This window comes from Sceloporus occidentalis, unplaced genomic scaffold (genome assembly GCF_023333645.1).
Source record: "Sceloporus occidentalis isolate IW3139 unplaced genomic scaffold, rSceOcc1.0.p SCAF_1, whole genome shotgun sequence".
In the NCBI taxonomy this organism is placed as follows: domain Eukaryota; kingdom Metazoa; phylum Chordata; class Lepidosauria; order Squamata; family Phrynosomatidae; genus Sceloporus; species Sceloporus occidentalis.
In genome coordinates, this window is record NW_028316981.1 from 1,833,507 (window position 1) to 1,848,997 (window position 15,491).

A 15,491-nucleotide genomic window follows, 5' to 3' on the forward strand; every position below is an offset into this window, starting at 1 on the left:
TAAGGAGACTACTGTGACTGGCATAGTTGAGACACTATTCACACTGAAAAACAATGTTTCTGCTGTTATTTTTCTTTTGTTGTTCATTTTGTTCTCTGACATGAAGTCAACCTCTGGTGATTCCATGAATGAAAGACCTCCTAAAGCTCCAGGCATCAACTGCCCTGGGGGGTCTTACAAATGCAGGGCCATGGCTTTCTGGATTAGATCAATCCATCTGTAATGCGGTCTCCCTCTGTTTCTACTGATGCTTTGCAGTTTGGGATTTTTGTTTCATCTCTGTGCAGGTCAGCAGCTAAACGTCCTTTAAGCATGACTCTAGTTGCATCATTAGACATGGTACTACTCAAACTTGTCCTCTGCTCTTCAGCCTCTAAGAGATCCTCCATCAAGTGTAATCCTGCCACACACACTATTGGTGCTGCCCGCTAGCTGTTGGCACATTTCGTCTGCATCTTCAGCAAAAGTCTTTGACCCTACTATCACTGTGCTCCATCAGCCTCACAGACTCTTGCCTCACAGAAGCACGCAATCCCACCACTACATTTTCGAATGGAAATGATCATAAACAAGAGAACAAGAGACTCTTACCAAGACAGCCCATAATTTCACAGGTTTCCTCTATGACCTGCATATACAGTACTCATTGCTTTCTCATATGGGCTGAATCAGGACTCACTTCAAAGTATTTAGCTGTTAATGTCATTATTATAAATGAATTTTAAAACAAAAAGCATCCAGGGAAAGAGAGATCCTTACCAAGAGAGGCCATGATCCCACTGATCTCTGCCATGATCTTTCTGTGCAGGGTTCTCTGGTCAGGATCCAACAGGGCCCACTCCTCCTGGGAGAAAGACACATCCACCTCCTCAAAAGTCACTAAGCCCTAAAGACAGAAGAAAAAGGTGCTTGCTCACACTGGCATCAAAATGGCTGCTGGCTGTGGCAATTAGGACAAAGCAGACTCACAGGGTGACACAGCATCAAAGGCAGCCGCAGTGAGACTGATTCTTAGAATCATAGAGTTGGAAGAGACCACAAGGGCCATCCAGTCCAACCCCCTGCCATGCAGGAAATCCAAATCAAAGCATCCCCAGCAGATGGCCATCTAGCCTCTGCTTAAAGACCTCCAAGGAAGGAGACTCCACTACACTCCAGGGGAGTTTGTTCCACTGTCGAACAGCCCTTACTGTCAGGAAGTTCCTCCTAATGTTGAGGTGGAATCTTTTTTCCTGTAGCTTGCATCCATTGTTCCTGGTCCTGTTCTCTGGAGCAGCAGAAAACAAGCTTGCTCCCTCCTCAATGTGACATCCTTTCAAATATTTAAACAGGGCTATCATATCCTATCATCAACAGCATGAGCATCATGAACAAGGTATGATAACACAGGAGCCTCAGTCCAAGACAGAGTCTATAGCTACAGGAAAAGGAGACTGAGGGGGTCAACAGACCGACCATTTAGGCTGGTCTGGGCACGGAATCGGGGAGTGGTGTCCAGAAGATGCATACCCAACTCCACCCCCATGGCACCATGATGCCACGCCACATGGCACGCGGCATCACGGCGCTCCTCTGACCCTGTGTCTCCATGATGCAGCACCAAAGAAGCACAGAAAAGCTGTGTGCCTGCAGCTATGGCACCCTTTCCTTGGACTTCATTTCAGCATGCCAGGAGGGATGATGCTGGGTCATTTCCAACTGTCACGTTGGACCATTTTCAGCTGATACTTTTGGTTTGTTTATTTTTTCAGTTTTTGGAGGAGACTTGTAGAGTTTTATGGCATACCCTCCAATTTGGCAGGAACAATGCCAGTTAGTCCTCTTGCCCTTTCCAATAGAGTCTGGGGAAAACCAGCGTCTGCAGCCTCTGTAAGTACATGGGTACTTCTTCAGCAATAAACTTTGCTATCTTGACCACAGTCTGCTGTTACCTGGCCACACATGTGACAGTTTTCATGTGTGAAATGTTGGAGGATATATTATAGGTGCTGGAGAGCGAGTGAGCAGTAAACTGTTTTCAGGCAAATTGAAAACAAACATAGATAGGATATAAATTGTCTGTGTAGGGTATGTTTATAACAAATTTTAAAAGATTAATAATAAATAAATAAATAATAAAACTACATACTCCAAACCTATAAATAGCAATATTGAAAAAGGTCCATGAGGTACAAATCATTCATGGCCCAAGGTCCTAGTAGGTCTACCTACAAAGAGAACCAGACAGTCTTCATACATGGCCAATAAAATTCTTATGTTTACCCATTTGGAGCAAGATATTACCTGAAAACTGTCATTAAAAACAATTTCCCCAAGTCTGCCTCAAACATCCCTGAGTGGCACTGGCCATCTTCTTAGTGGAAGCCAATGTTTCCCCTGGTCCTGCTGATTCCTTGGCAGCTCCAGAAGCTCCAGTAGCCTCCCTCTGAATGCTAGCTGCTGATCACAGAGGGAGAGGGGTTTGTTCTAGACCAAGGAAGGAGGATGGGAATATCTATCAGCTCCCCTTTGGGGCTCAAGAAAAAGTTCAGAGAACACAAGAATAAGAAGGCTGAAGACACAGGGATTCAAACCTAGAGAAGTGTGCAAATTTTTACAATTTTTAAAAATCTATACCAAACTGAAACAAAGTTCTCCACTAGCGCTGAGAAGGATGAGATCTAGGAAAAGAGGAACCCAAGCTGCTCCAGTTCTCTTGTTCTAGGATTACTTCTCCTTACCTGATCTGGTTGTGGTTCACCGCAAAGAGGGAGAGGCGACTGAGTCCTTGTTGATGGGATCACTCCAGCCTCTGTGGGAGAGACCAAGGTGGGGGGGGGGAGAAATCCAGTCACATCTGCTTCTTTTAGAAGTAGCAATCTTAAAGACTCATTAGGAAGTACAGGTACCTGTCAGTTAACAAAGCCTCTGATAAACAAGTTCCTTTTTACAAAGTCATATTATACCCGCCTTGCCCCATTTCCTCTTTGTCCTCTGCACAGCTGAAACTATTTTAGCAGCATATGCATTGGAAGGATGGTGAAAGAGAGCTGGAAAACAGATAGTTTTCAGCATCTGGTTGCAGCAATATGTCTGGAGTAAACCATGCATTAACACTTGAGCTGAGAAACAGTGGGGTTCTGCTCTAGCGGATCCTATGGCAGTCTTGTGTTCCTGTCCATAACACACAAGGGAAACATCAGCTGCCTCAGGAGACCCTCGCTGAGCATGAAGGAACAGCTAAAGAAAATGGAAGAGTAGAGAAGCCTGGCTCGCCAGGTATCCCTGTTTTGTTATAAGAAAAAAACATAGATGCATAAGTTTGGCCACCAAAACGGAAATCACAAGAAAAGTTGGAACTGGGGAAAGAAAGTCATTCCTGAATTCATTTTGCAAAAAGCCTTCAGATGGGTTCTATAAGGTTCCAAACATTTTTGTGTACATATGCAAGTCTTTCCTGACTTCATTGTTTCACTTCATGTGTGCATATTATTAGTTTTCGAGGAAAAGCGTGCTAAAAATGTTGATTTGCTCTTCTTTTGTGTGTGTGGTTCAGGTACCCCTCCCTAGCCTTCCATGTGATTGTGGCTCTCATACCAAATTTTCTTTTAAAGAAGGGGGACACTCTGGAACACAATTAGTTTATTTGCGGAGGTACACCTGCATTCTCTTGGAAGTGTTGGTACAAAAGAGCACTTCCAGACCTGAAAAATGCAGAAGGAGCTTGGGTGAAGTGGCTCGAGTGTTGCACTGAAGTATGGAAAAATGCAGTTCTAGCTTCCCATGAGCCCTGAAAGACGCTGGACAACCTTGGGCCCTTGCTCTCTCTGAACCTGAAGTACCTCACAAGGTTGTTGTACAGACGAAGGATAGGGTGGAAAGTATGAGGGACTTGAGTTCCAGACAGCAAAAGCCATTACTGAATAGAAACACACAGGTAATGAAATGCATAAAATCAATCTATGCAGGTGGAAATGAGTATCACTCAAGCTGTGCAACTCTTGGGTCGAATGGCAATGTTTTGCACCATATATACAACTGAATGGACAGCGGGCTGCACAGTGGTACTACAAGCACATCAGGCAACAATGTTGCATTGTTTTCACAGAGGACCCATGGAGGCAGAAATACAACTCAGTAAAATATATAGCTGAGCAGGAATTCAAACCCTTCTCTCCAGAGACATAGTCCAATGTTCAAACCGCTACACCATGCTGCCTCCTAGGGTCACCTTAGAATTGCCATAATGACATAAGGGACACAGCAATAACAAACTGATGCAGGGGTTAGGATATTGGAGCAGGGTTGGGGAAATCCAGTTCCAGTTCCTACTGGAACTTACTGGAGGACCTTTTATTATTATTATTATTAACCTTTATTTATAAAGCGCTGTAAATTTACACAGCGCTGTACATACAATCTTTTTAATTGGACGGTTCCCTGCCCTCAGGCTTACAATCTAAAAAGACACGACACAAAAGGAGAAGGGAGTGGTGGAGGGGAAGGGGCCTTTCTAGTAGGATAATACATATAAAATACATAGCAATACAGGAAATGATTCATTAAAACTGACAACAAAGAAACATCAAATAGCAAGTGACAGTTATGCAATGCCTGGGAACGCTTCTCTGAACAGGATGGTCTTCAACTCCATTTTGAAGCTGGTTAAAGAAGTGATGGCTCTTGCTCGCGGGGGAAGAAGGTTCCAGGAGTGAGGGGCAGCGAGTGAGAAGGGGCGAATCCTAGATGGGGCAGAGGAAATCCTGGGCTGTGACAGCAGGCCTTGACTACCAGAATGGAGGGCCCTGGTGGGAAGGTGAGGAGAAAGAAGGTCTGATAAGTAAGGAGGGGCTAGTCCATGAAGGGCTTTAAACGTTGACAGCAGGAGCTTATACTGAATGCGGAAAGGAAGGGGGAGCTAGTGAAGGGATGCCAACACAGGAGAGATATGGTCAGAGCGGTGGGTGGATGTGATAATGCGTGCAGCTGAATGCTGGACAGAAATTAGAGGACGGAGGTGAGAAAGAGGAAGCCCAGCCAGGAGGATGTTACAGTAATCAAGTCGTGAGACCACTAGGGCATGGACCAGGATCTTGGCAGTAGAGGTGGAGAGATATGGTTGGATTTTGGCAATGTTGTACAAAAAGAATCTACAAGCCTTGGCTGTGGTCTGGATCTGAGGGATACACGACAGAGAAGAATCAAAGATGAAACCAAGACTGCGGGCTTGCTGGACTGGTTGAATAGAAATGTTGTCCACAGAGACAGAAAAGGAGTGTTGAAGGGTGGACTTAGGAGGAAAGACAAGAAGCGCCGTCTTGGACATGTTGAGCTTCAAACACCGATGGCGCATCCATTGCGAAACAGCTGTGAGGCAAGACGAAACTTGCTGTTCAAGCCTTGGAGAAAGATTGGGGTGTAAAGATACAACTGGGTGTCATCGGCATACAGATGGTAGGAAAAACCAAAAGAGCTAATGAGTTTACCTAAGGACAGTGTATAGAGAGAAAACAGAAGGGGACCCAGAACAGAGCCCTGGGGAACTCCAACAGATAAGGGAACAGGAGATGAAGTCTGACCACCTGTGACCACTGCAAAAGATCTGCCAGACAAATAAGATCTAAGCCAGTTGAGAACAGTCTGAGAACCCAAGGTCAGAAAGTATGTCAACTAGGAGACAGTGATCAACGGTGTCGAAGGCTGCAGACAGATCAAGAAGGATGAGAACAGAGTAAAGGCCATTAGCCTTGGCCTGTAAAAGGTCATTCGAGATCTTAGTGAGAGCTGTCTCTGTGGAATGCCTTGGGCGGAAACCAGACTGAAAGGGATCAAGAATGGAGTTGGCTTCAAGAAACTCAAGTCAGCGAGAATAAACAACCTGTTCCAAAACTTTAGAAAGAAAGGGAAGAAGAGAAATCAGACGATAGCTAGACAAAGAGGAGGGGTCAAGAGAAGGTTTTTTCAGAATTGGGGAAATGAGAGCATGTTTGAAGTCCGACGGGAAGGAGCCTGTAGAGAGAGAGAGATTGAAGATATGGAGAAGTGAGGGGAGAAAAAAGGGAGCTATAGAGATTAGAAGACGAGTAGGAATTGGATCAAGAGAACAGGTTGCAGGTTTGGAAGAGTTCAGAAGTAAAGAGAGTTCATCCAAAGAAGCAGGAGGAAACACAGAAAATTTGTTAGGCGAGGGCGATAGAAGATTAAGAGCAGAAGAAGAATCGGGGGGGACTATCTCAGAGCAAATAGTGGAAATCTTAGAGATGAAATAATTAGCAAAGTCATTAGGAGAGACCTCCACCACCTACACACTCTCTCTCTCTCTCTCTCTCACCCACACACACACACACCTACCTCGCAGGGTGGTTGTTATGAGAAACATCATGCTAGAAAAATGAACTGAAAGAAGGGATGCTAGAGACAGCCAAGATCACTCCAAATTCTATGCAACACAGTAAAGTTTATTACTTATGCAATTGAAATGCATAAATTCCATTGTATATCCTATTACCATGTATGGAAGTGAGAGCTGGACAGTTCAGAAACCAATTATGAAGAAACTCAACTCGCTTGAGATGTGATGCTGGAGAAGAGTGCTGAGGATACCGTGGATGGCCAAAAAGACAAACAAATGGGTACTAGAACAGATCAAGTTGGAAACCTCCCTTGGAGCCAAGATGACTACATTGAGGCTGATGTATTTTGAGAGAAGACGCAACCCACTGGAGAAAACAATAATGCTGGGAAAGGTGAAGGGAAGGAGAAAGGAAGAAAGGCCACATGCGAGGTGGATGGACTCTATTAAGGAGGCCATGGGTATGACTTTACAGGAACTAAGCAAAGCAGTGGAGGCCAGGGAGTCTTGGAGATGTCTCAACCATGGGGTCAAGATCAACTCAAGGGCAGTTAACAACAACAAAGCCTTCACATATTGATTTTTGGTAAGATAGTTGTTGTCATATCAGCTGAATTTATTTTAGGTAGATAGTCCAGTAACATAACTCAAAACTTTGATTTTACTGATGAGAGCATTCAGATGCACAAAGAGACCTGCAGGATTCTGGACAGAGGGTAATCATCCTTACCTTGCAAAGGGGGCCCTCCATCATACTCCTGCTCGATGGTCCTCCAATGGGAACTCTGCCTGGGGTCCAATGGAGACTTCTCAGCCACAGAGAGTTCAGAGTGGGCTTCTGCCAAGAGATTCTTCACCTGAAACAGGATTCAAGACATGGGATTTGGAGAAGGATAAGAAAATGGCAAAGGTTTTTGGGGAAGGAGTTTCAACTTGTGTGATATGGGATACCCAGCCATAGATAAGTCAGCAAAAACCAAGGCGCTCATACGCCCTACTTGAAAAGCTAACATATAAAGTAAGAACTCAGAAAGGGGGAATAAAGTATGACACATATGTTAATACCTTGCAGACATTTATTGTATGTAGTGGAATGCACAGCGTTTCATGAAACCCACAGCAAGAACTTCTGAACAACCATACTTTGACTTATAAGGGAAATCTTCCCATAGACTCATTTATTTTTATATCTCTTTGTATAATTGTGTGTGTGTGTGTCTCTGCAGGTGCATGTATGTAAGAAAGAATTGTAAGACTTATATAGACAAAACAAAATTGAAAACCTATTGCTATTTTATAGATACAGATGGCCTTGGTATCTGCTGGGTTTGGTTCCAGAAGATCCCACGGATATAAAAATCTGTGGATGCTCAAGTCCCATTAAATACGATGGATAGCAAAATGGTGTCCCTTATGTAAAATGACAAAATTGAGGTTTGCTTTTTGGAAGTTATATTTTTTTTAATATTTATAAGCCATAGATGCTGGAATTCATGGATAAAGAGACTGCCAGCTGTATACCTAACTGTACAGTCTATGGCCACAGCACTGCTGTTGGTTACTTGTCATGTTGGCTTTGGAATAAAAATAAAAGGAGTGGGGGAAAAGTCAACAAAATCAAAAGTGCTTCAGCCCTTAGAGTGAGATTGAGCTATTTGTTGAAGTGGGTGGAAGCCTCCTGAACACAGCAGGGCCAGATTCTGCCACTGGAGTCACCATGGGAAAAAGTCCAGTTGTGTGGCAGTGCCAGCAGGTAAACCTGGCACTTCCTTTGAAAACATGACAGAGAGGGAGCACCCACCTGGTTTTGAAGCGGAATCAGCAGAGGTTTTGGTGACTGTGATTCTGCTTCCTCACAAGGTGGACTGTCCCCACACTCCTCCTTATCAAAACCACATCTCAGGGCACTGCATTTCAGGAGAAGTTCCTCAGTGGGCCTTTGCCCCCAAAGTCATCAGAAGTCCAAAAAAGGCAGCCCAGAGCCAAATCCTGCTCACCTTGGCCCCAGGAGGAAATGTTCTCACCTGCTGCTTTTTTGCCTTCTTCTCTGCTTCTGCCTGACTCAGGAGAAAACCCTCTGCCAGGGCCACTGCCTGGGAACAGGTCTCTGCCCCACATTCCCTGGCCCAGTTCTCCATCTCTGGGGGCAAGATGCTCAGGAACTGCTCCAAGATCACCAGGTCCAGGATCTCATTTTTTGTGTGTTGCTCTGGCTTCAGCCACTGACGGCAGAGATGGTGGAGTCGGCTGCAAACCTCTCGGGGCCCCTTGCCCTCTTCGTAGGAGAACTGCCTGAAGCGTTGGCACTGTGTGTCTGAGCTGACAAGGTCCTTGTCCAGGGACTTCTGGGCTGTCCTCTCCCAGAATCTCCCACTGCTCTCAGCACTGAGGCCATCATGGCCTTTTCCTCCTTCAGGACCAGCTGAGACTGCTTCATCCATCTGTTGAAATTTTTTATACCAATGAAACCACAACTAGGACCAAAATTATTCCTCCTCTGGCTGTCTCAGGGTAAAGATGTCCCTAAGATGCTCTGCTCAAACATCCTGCAAAACCAATACATTGTTGTGTTAGTATAGATCAGTGCTCTCCAAACTTTTTCTGGCTACCGATCCCTTTTCTTTTGAGCAGCAGCCTTAGCACCCCCCCACAGCACATATGTTTATTAATGATCTCAATGATGGAACAGGAGGCATACTTACTAAATTTGCAGATGAACTGGAGGAGGGGATAGCTAATACCATAGAGGACAAGATCAGAATTCAGAGTGACTTAAACAGATGGGAGAGTTTAGAAGACCACAAACCTAACATGAAGCAACAGTGTAATGCAGCAGCTGAAAAAGCCAGTATCCTCAAGAATGGCATATATTCTATCAGGCCCCAGTACGAGGCAAATAGGGGGATATTCGGGGGTTGGAGATGTCTCATCCATAGGGTCACCATGAGTTGGGGCTGATTCAAGGGCAGTTGACAGCAACAGCAAGAATGCTCCTCAGTGAGTGATCTCACTATTCTGATATTAAAAAATCCACTGATGAGCAGCAATTTTGTTGTTGTTGTCCCACCAAGGAAAACAGCAGAAATAGGGAAGAATCCTAAGATAATTGGTAGGCTAGAGTTTGTTGAAACAAGGAAGAGAGTTGCAAATAGTTTTTTGATAGTTTACAAGAAAAACAGAAAATGCTTCCAAGTTTTGTACAAAGAGGTTGGGGAGTGTATGTCATTGCTGAGCTAATCTGTCAATTTGTGAATATTTATTTGCCTCTGAATAAGAATATGGGCAGTGAACCCAAGGGAGACCTGAAAGCCAAGGGGCAAAGTGGGTGGGTGACAGAAGCCCAGGGTGACATTCTGGGTGAGGAACCTGCAAGGGACAATTGTCACAGTTCATCTACACAGAGAATGTGTGTGTGTTTTACTACACACTGCGTGGCTCTGAAATTGAGAAAGGAACTGATACCCAGGCAGCTCTGGGTGAGCTGTTTCATTTTTAAGAAATTACTTTGGCAGCATTGTTGATTTTCTCCTAGAGAAAGTGAGTTAATCGTTTTCTTACTTGGTTTTCTTGAGATCTACTTGCAGCCTCAAAGGTCAGGGAGGTGGTAGTCTGGCAGCTCTTTCCCTCTGCCCCATAGAAGAGAGGATCCAGATTAGCCCCTCTGGTGTCACAGCTGCACCTGGATTTGTGGAGAGAAAGGAGAAATGATGCTCTTCGATGGACTCCTTCTGCCCCTGACCTGCCCCTGACTGCAAAGGGAGGGAACCTGAGTTGGGATGCAATTGGTAACTGGAGGCCTGGCACATCCTTTAGGAGGAAGAGATGGAGGATAGGTAGGACTTTTGCCTTTCTCCTCACTTAGGTTTCCTGCCTTTAATAGATATTCTGCACCTGCATCTGATGGCTGGCAAATAAAATATATAGATTAATGGTTTTCCATCTTCCTGATTTTATTCTTCTTCCAAATCTACGTATGTGCTTCCAGTTTCAGAAGGGGGGCTGTTTGTCTGTCGCCTCAAATCCCACAGAGAGTCTTCTGTGGTAATAGAGCTGGTGGGGCCTTTGCTCCCAGGAACGTGGGTACAAGATGGCAGCCAAGGGCCAGCTGCTCAGTGGCTTGGCATACGCACAACGCACGCCCCCAAGATGCTGGAAAAGCCCTTGGGCTTCCATGGGTCTGGGTTTTTTATTAAACTTTTTTACTTGAGTTTCAAAAAACATGCATAAGGGGGGGAAACAGACAGTAAACATTTATATACTTGACATACCCAAAATCTTCAACACACCCAAAAAAGAAGTCACCAAAAATACAGAAAAACAAACATTTAGAACCAACATAAAATGCCTTCCTGTCCCTTATTTTGAATATCTTTTCTTTGTTTTCCTTCATGTATGACTTCCCATAGTATAAAGCCTCTTAATTTGATTGTTTTTTGTAATCATATCATAGCTAATATCTTCAACAGTAATTACTTATTTCTTCTCACCACTCATTCATACTTATTTATATACAAATCTTTTACAGCTTGTTTTATGTTAATTATTTGCAGTCGTCTTACTTAATTGCTCTCTATAGATTGCTGAAAATTACCAAATAGTCTATCTTATTTTTCCCTTTTTTGTTGATATAGTTTACATGAATAAATCATGATCATTTTTTCAAATCATATTTCAACCAAGATATCTGTCTAGTGGAGTCCGCTCCTCTACAAACTTCTTATTGCTGCCATCTCTCAATGAAGATGTAAGCTTGTCAGAGATCATCATGTGATATAATTTAAGCTTCCATTCATCTAAGGTTGGATTTTCCTTTTCCATTCTAGCTGCAACAGTCATGTAAAATCTTATTGTGTCACGTTTTCTCTCCAGGTCGGCGTCGTCTATTATGTTCAGCAAAGAAAAAGTTGGGTCTATTTGTATTCTTAGATTGAATATTTTTTTCTAACTCTGTATTGATCATTTCCCAACAGGCTTTTGCTCTCTCAGACTCCCTCCGCATCTGGAAGGTCTCCACGGGCGCATTTAAAGAACAAACAGAAATACAGCAGAGCAGACGTAGAACCCATCCTTCTCCCCATCTTTCTCTCTCTCTCTTTCTGCCTGGCATTGCAAGGGCTTCTTTTCCATTGAGGGAAAGCAAAGGGGGCCTCTCTTGATCTCCTTGGGAGGAAGAGAAACCCAGGGAGGAAAGGGGGCACATTTGGGGGGGGTCCCTTATGCTGCCAGGGAGATGGAAACTGCATAGAAATCAGATAATAAATAGAGAAATCCCTCCCTGAGGCCAGGAAAAAAAGGGTTCCCTTCCACTGCCATCTTTCTGGCCTCTTTGGGGGGAAGGAGAGGAGGGACAGTTCCTTCTCCTCCCCATAGAAACATTTCTCTTCCCTTATTTCCCCCTTTCCATCCTCTCTGGGGAGCAGGCCTTGGGTCCTTCTGAGCCCTTTCTTTTGGGGCTGCCTTCCTCTTTCCCTCCAGAGACCCTTCTTCCCCATCTTCCTCCATCCCTTGGAGGGAGTCCTCCCTCAAAGAGCCCCCTCCCTCTCCCTAGAAACAGACAGACAGACAGACAGACGGGGAAAGGGAGGGGGGGCTCTCTCTTAGTCCCAAAGGGGGACTCTCTCTCTCTCTCTCTCTCCATTTGGGAGACTGGAGGGACCCCTCTCTCCCCCCAGAAAAGGCCCCATTGAGGCGCCCCTTCCTTCACCTCTTCCTCCTCTTCTGCTCCACTTTCTCTGGGCCTTTCTGTTCTCTCCCTCCCTTTCCTTTTCTGAGCATTTCCTGCCTCTCTAGGAACCGGAGCCTTTCTGCTCCTTGGGACCCTGGCTGCCTTGGAGGAGGAGGAGGAGGAGGAATGGGGGAGGGATGGGGGCCCTGGGAGGAAGGAAGGAGGAGGCCAGGGGCGCCTCTGTGGGGAGAGGGCCAGAGAGGAGGGAGGGAAGGAGGGAGGGGCCCTTAGAACCCCCAAAGGGCCATCCAGCCCAGCCCCATTCTGCCATGCAGGAACTCTCCATCCAAGCACACACACTCACCCACAGCCCCTCAATCCCGCTCTGTGTCCCAGGTGCCCCTTCCCTTCCGCCCCCAAAAGGGGAGGAGGAGGAGGACACCCTGCAGGGGCTGAGGGGGGCGTCTACACTGGAGAAATAAGGCGCTTTGACACCGCTTTTCATTTCCGCCAGCAGGGCTCCCTTCGAGGGAATCCTGGGAGTTGTAGTTTGGGGAGGCAACTGCCCTTTTGGGCAGAGGAGGCTGAAGACCTGGCGAAACTACAGATCCCAGGATCCCATGGGATGGAGCTGCAGCACTTAAAAGTGGTGCATTAATATCATCTGCACAATGGAGGGAGGTTCCTGGGGCAGAAAAGAGCCCCCTTTGGTTGAGGCTGTGTGGCTTTTCTTGGTGGGGGGGGGGCTCCTCTTTGCCTTCAGGGACTCAAGGCCAGAGGCACAGAAAGCAGGGAAGGGAAGGAAATATCCATGGAAAGATCATGGACCAACTGTTGGGAGCAATGTCCCTTGAAAAGGAGGTGAATAGTTTGTATGGCTGTTAAGGAGAGAGTCATTCCCAGAGGAGAGAAGAAGTGCTCTAAGCCCAGAGCAGGGTGGGCTGAGGAGAGAGGAGCTGGCCTGTGAGTCTGGATTGTCAATAGATGAGACGCCTATCTTGACAGAAGTCAGAGGTTTTCTTGTATATATTGTACATATTGCAAGAAGAAGATAAAAGCCCCCAAGGACTTTGGAACAAGCCAACTGTAGCTGTGCCTTATTTCAGGTTGGCCACCAGTGCCTGGTTGCCAAATAATGCAATACTGCCTTGGGCTTCTGCACTCTGCTGTGTATTATTATTATTATTAACCTTTATTTATGAAGCGCTGTAAATTTACACAGCGCTGTACATACAATCATTTTAATTAGACGGTTCCCTGCCCTCAGACTTACAATTTAAAAAGACATGACACAAAAGGAGAAGGGAGTGGTGGAGGGAAAGGGTAAGAGGTCCAGCAGTTCCTCTCTACCTCCAAGGCCTGGACCAAGGCAGATGGACTGGAGGGAGGGCTTGGCTTCATAATGGATGGTTAATCTTCATCCAGGGAGGCAAGTGACAATTATGGAAGGCCTGGGAACTCTTCTCTGAACAGGACAGTCTTCAACTCCGTTTTGAAGCTGGTTAAAGAAGTGAGGCTCTTGTTCGCGGGAGAAGAAGGTTCCAGGAGGGGCAGCAAGTGAAAAGGGGCGAGCTACCATTGAGGTTAAGCACCTCAGACAGTGCTGAACGTTGGCGCCTCTGTTTGGTCCTAGTTTTTCTTTGTTTTTGTCACTACACGCCTGCAGTACACAGAGGAGAGCCAACAAAAGAAGAGCCAAACTGGATCTACACACACACACACACCAAATGGAAAGCACACAGAGTCCCTATCGTTCTCCCCTGTCCAAATTTGTCCTGGAAAGTCCTGAGGAATCCCCTGTTTCCACTTGCTCTTAAAATGCCCCACTTTCCCCTTTTGCCCTCCTTTTGTTGTTGCTGCAAGCTGTCTCCAAAATGCCAAAGTAGTTCCCACTCAGTTACTTTGGGGAGAAGGGAGGAGAGGAAGGGGCCAAAGCAAAGGGCTGCAGGTCCCCCTCACCTGTGTCTTCCTCCTCACTGACCACCTTGGCCCTCTTGACCCCACCTTCGGAGTTTATCACACGAGGGGAAATGGGAGTTTAAACAATGATTAACCTGTGAAAATCACACAATTGTCATTAAACTGTTAGTAAAATGACATTAACGCAATTGCCATTATCCCGTGAAGAATCAGGGAAGAGCCAGGCAAGAAACAGCAAAAAGTCGTTCACGGGAAAATTTGGTAAATGAGTTACTGTTGTTTCTTGCTTGTTTATTCAGGGGATAATGGCACTTTAATCACGTTTTGTCTGAACATCATGTGAAGACCATTCATGCAATTGCACACAATTGTGGGTTAATCATGGGTTAATATCGTTTTGCATGCGACGTTGTGTGAAAACTATTCACATAATTACAGATTAATCACAGGTTAATAACCATTTATACATCCAATTTTCCCCCATGTGATAAACTCCTTGGTGTTGGTTGGTCTGCTGTATTCTCGGTTTGGCCTGTGTAATGTTGTAAGGTATGGCGCAGGCACCTACCAACCTCCACACACTCTAGCACCCATCCTCCCAGCAGCTGGGATGGAGAGGGACCCCGTCTCTGATCCCAGCTAGGAGGCCAGAGAGAGCCACCAGGACCAGTAGCCATTGGGAGCCCTGGGCCTGATCTCCTTCCTAACCTTTGGGCTTCACTGGACATCCATGAGAAATGCAGGACTGAGAAAAGAAAATGAAATCTAGAATTAGAAATATCTGTCTGTAACCAAAGCCAGTGATAAGTGTCAATCGCAAATTGATTTTGTGAAGGTAAATTCCTCTACCTATTTTTGTGAGATTAAATCCCAAAGAGCGCTCTTAGTCATTAAGGCACCATGAGGATTTTTGTAACTTTGGGACAATGGCCAAATTCACTTACCCTTCTTTAAAGATTTGTTTAAAGATTCATTTATATACCGCCTTTTCCCCTATAATAAGAGAGATGGCAGCTTACACCTTATTAAAAACTGTACAGATGAAAAACATAGATTTAAAAAGTATAAATATAAACATTATTTTAAAAACAAGTTGAACATGAGTCAACAGTGCGATGCGGGAGCTAAAAAGGCTGCATGAATAGAAGTATAGTGTCTAGATCAAGGGAAGTCATAGTGCCACTCTATTCTGCTCTGGTCAGGCCCCAGCTGGAATACTGTGTCCAGTTCTGGGCACAACAGTTCAAAAAGGACTTTGAGAAACTGGAACATGTCTAAAGGAGGGCAACTAAAATGGTGAAGGGTCTGGAAACCATGTCCTATGAAGAATGACTGGGGGAGCTGGGCATGCTTAGCTTGGAGAATAGAAGGTTAAGGGGTGATATCATAGCCCTGTTTAGGTATTTGAAGGGATGTCATATTGAGGAGGGAGCAAACTTGTTTTCTGCTGCTCCAGAGACTAGGACTGGGAGCAATGGATGCAAGCTCCAGGAAAAGAGATTCCAGCTCAACATTAGGAGGAACCTCCTGACACTAAGGGCTTTTAGATAGTGGAACCCACTCCCTCAATGGAGA

At 45.4% G+C, this 15,491-nt stretch overlaps 1 protein-coding gene across 5 annotated transcripts in view; it reads right to left on the reverse strand.

Moving 5' to 3' along the window:
* Nucleotides 1-12,438, reverse strand: part of LOC149320342 (zinc finger protein 202-like) — a 32,625-nt gene extending 20,187 nt beyond the window's left edge. For 2 of the 5 annotated variants that reach the window (XM_089500557.1, XM_089500589.1), the window contains exons 1-6: nt 12,036-12,083; nt 9,890-10,010; nt 8,356-8,877; nt 7,062-7,188; nt 2,721-2,791; nt 760-886 (exon numbers count right to left, since the gene is read on the reverse strand). In XM_089500557.1, coding sequence (XP_089356683.1) covers nt 760-886; nt 2,721-2,791; nt 7,062-7,188; nt 8,356-8,772 — 742 coding nt within the window. In that variant the 5' untranslated portion in view covers nt 8,773-8,877; nt 9,890-10,010; nt 12,036-12,083. Of the gene's footprint in view, nt 1-759; nt 887-2,720; nt 2,792-7,061; nt 7,189-8,355; nt 8,878-9,889; nt 10,011-12,035; nt 12,084-12,360 lie in introns of those variants that run through there. The other 3 variants (XM_089500564.1, XM_089500581.1, XM_089500573.1) reach the window with 3 other exon arrangements.
* Between the last annotated feature and the right edge of the window lie 3,053 nt (nt 12,439-15,491).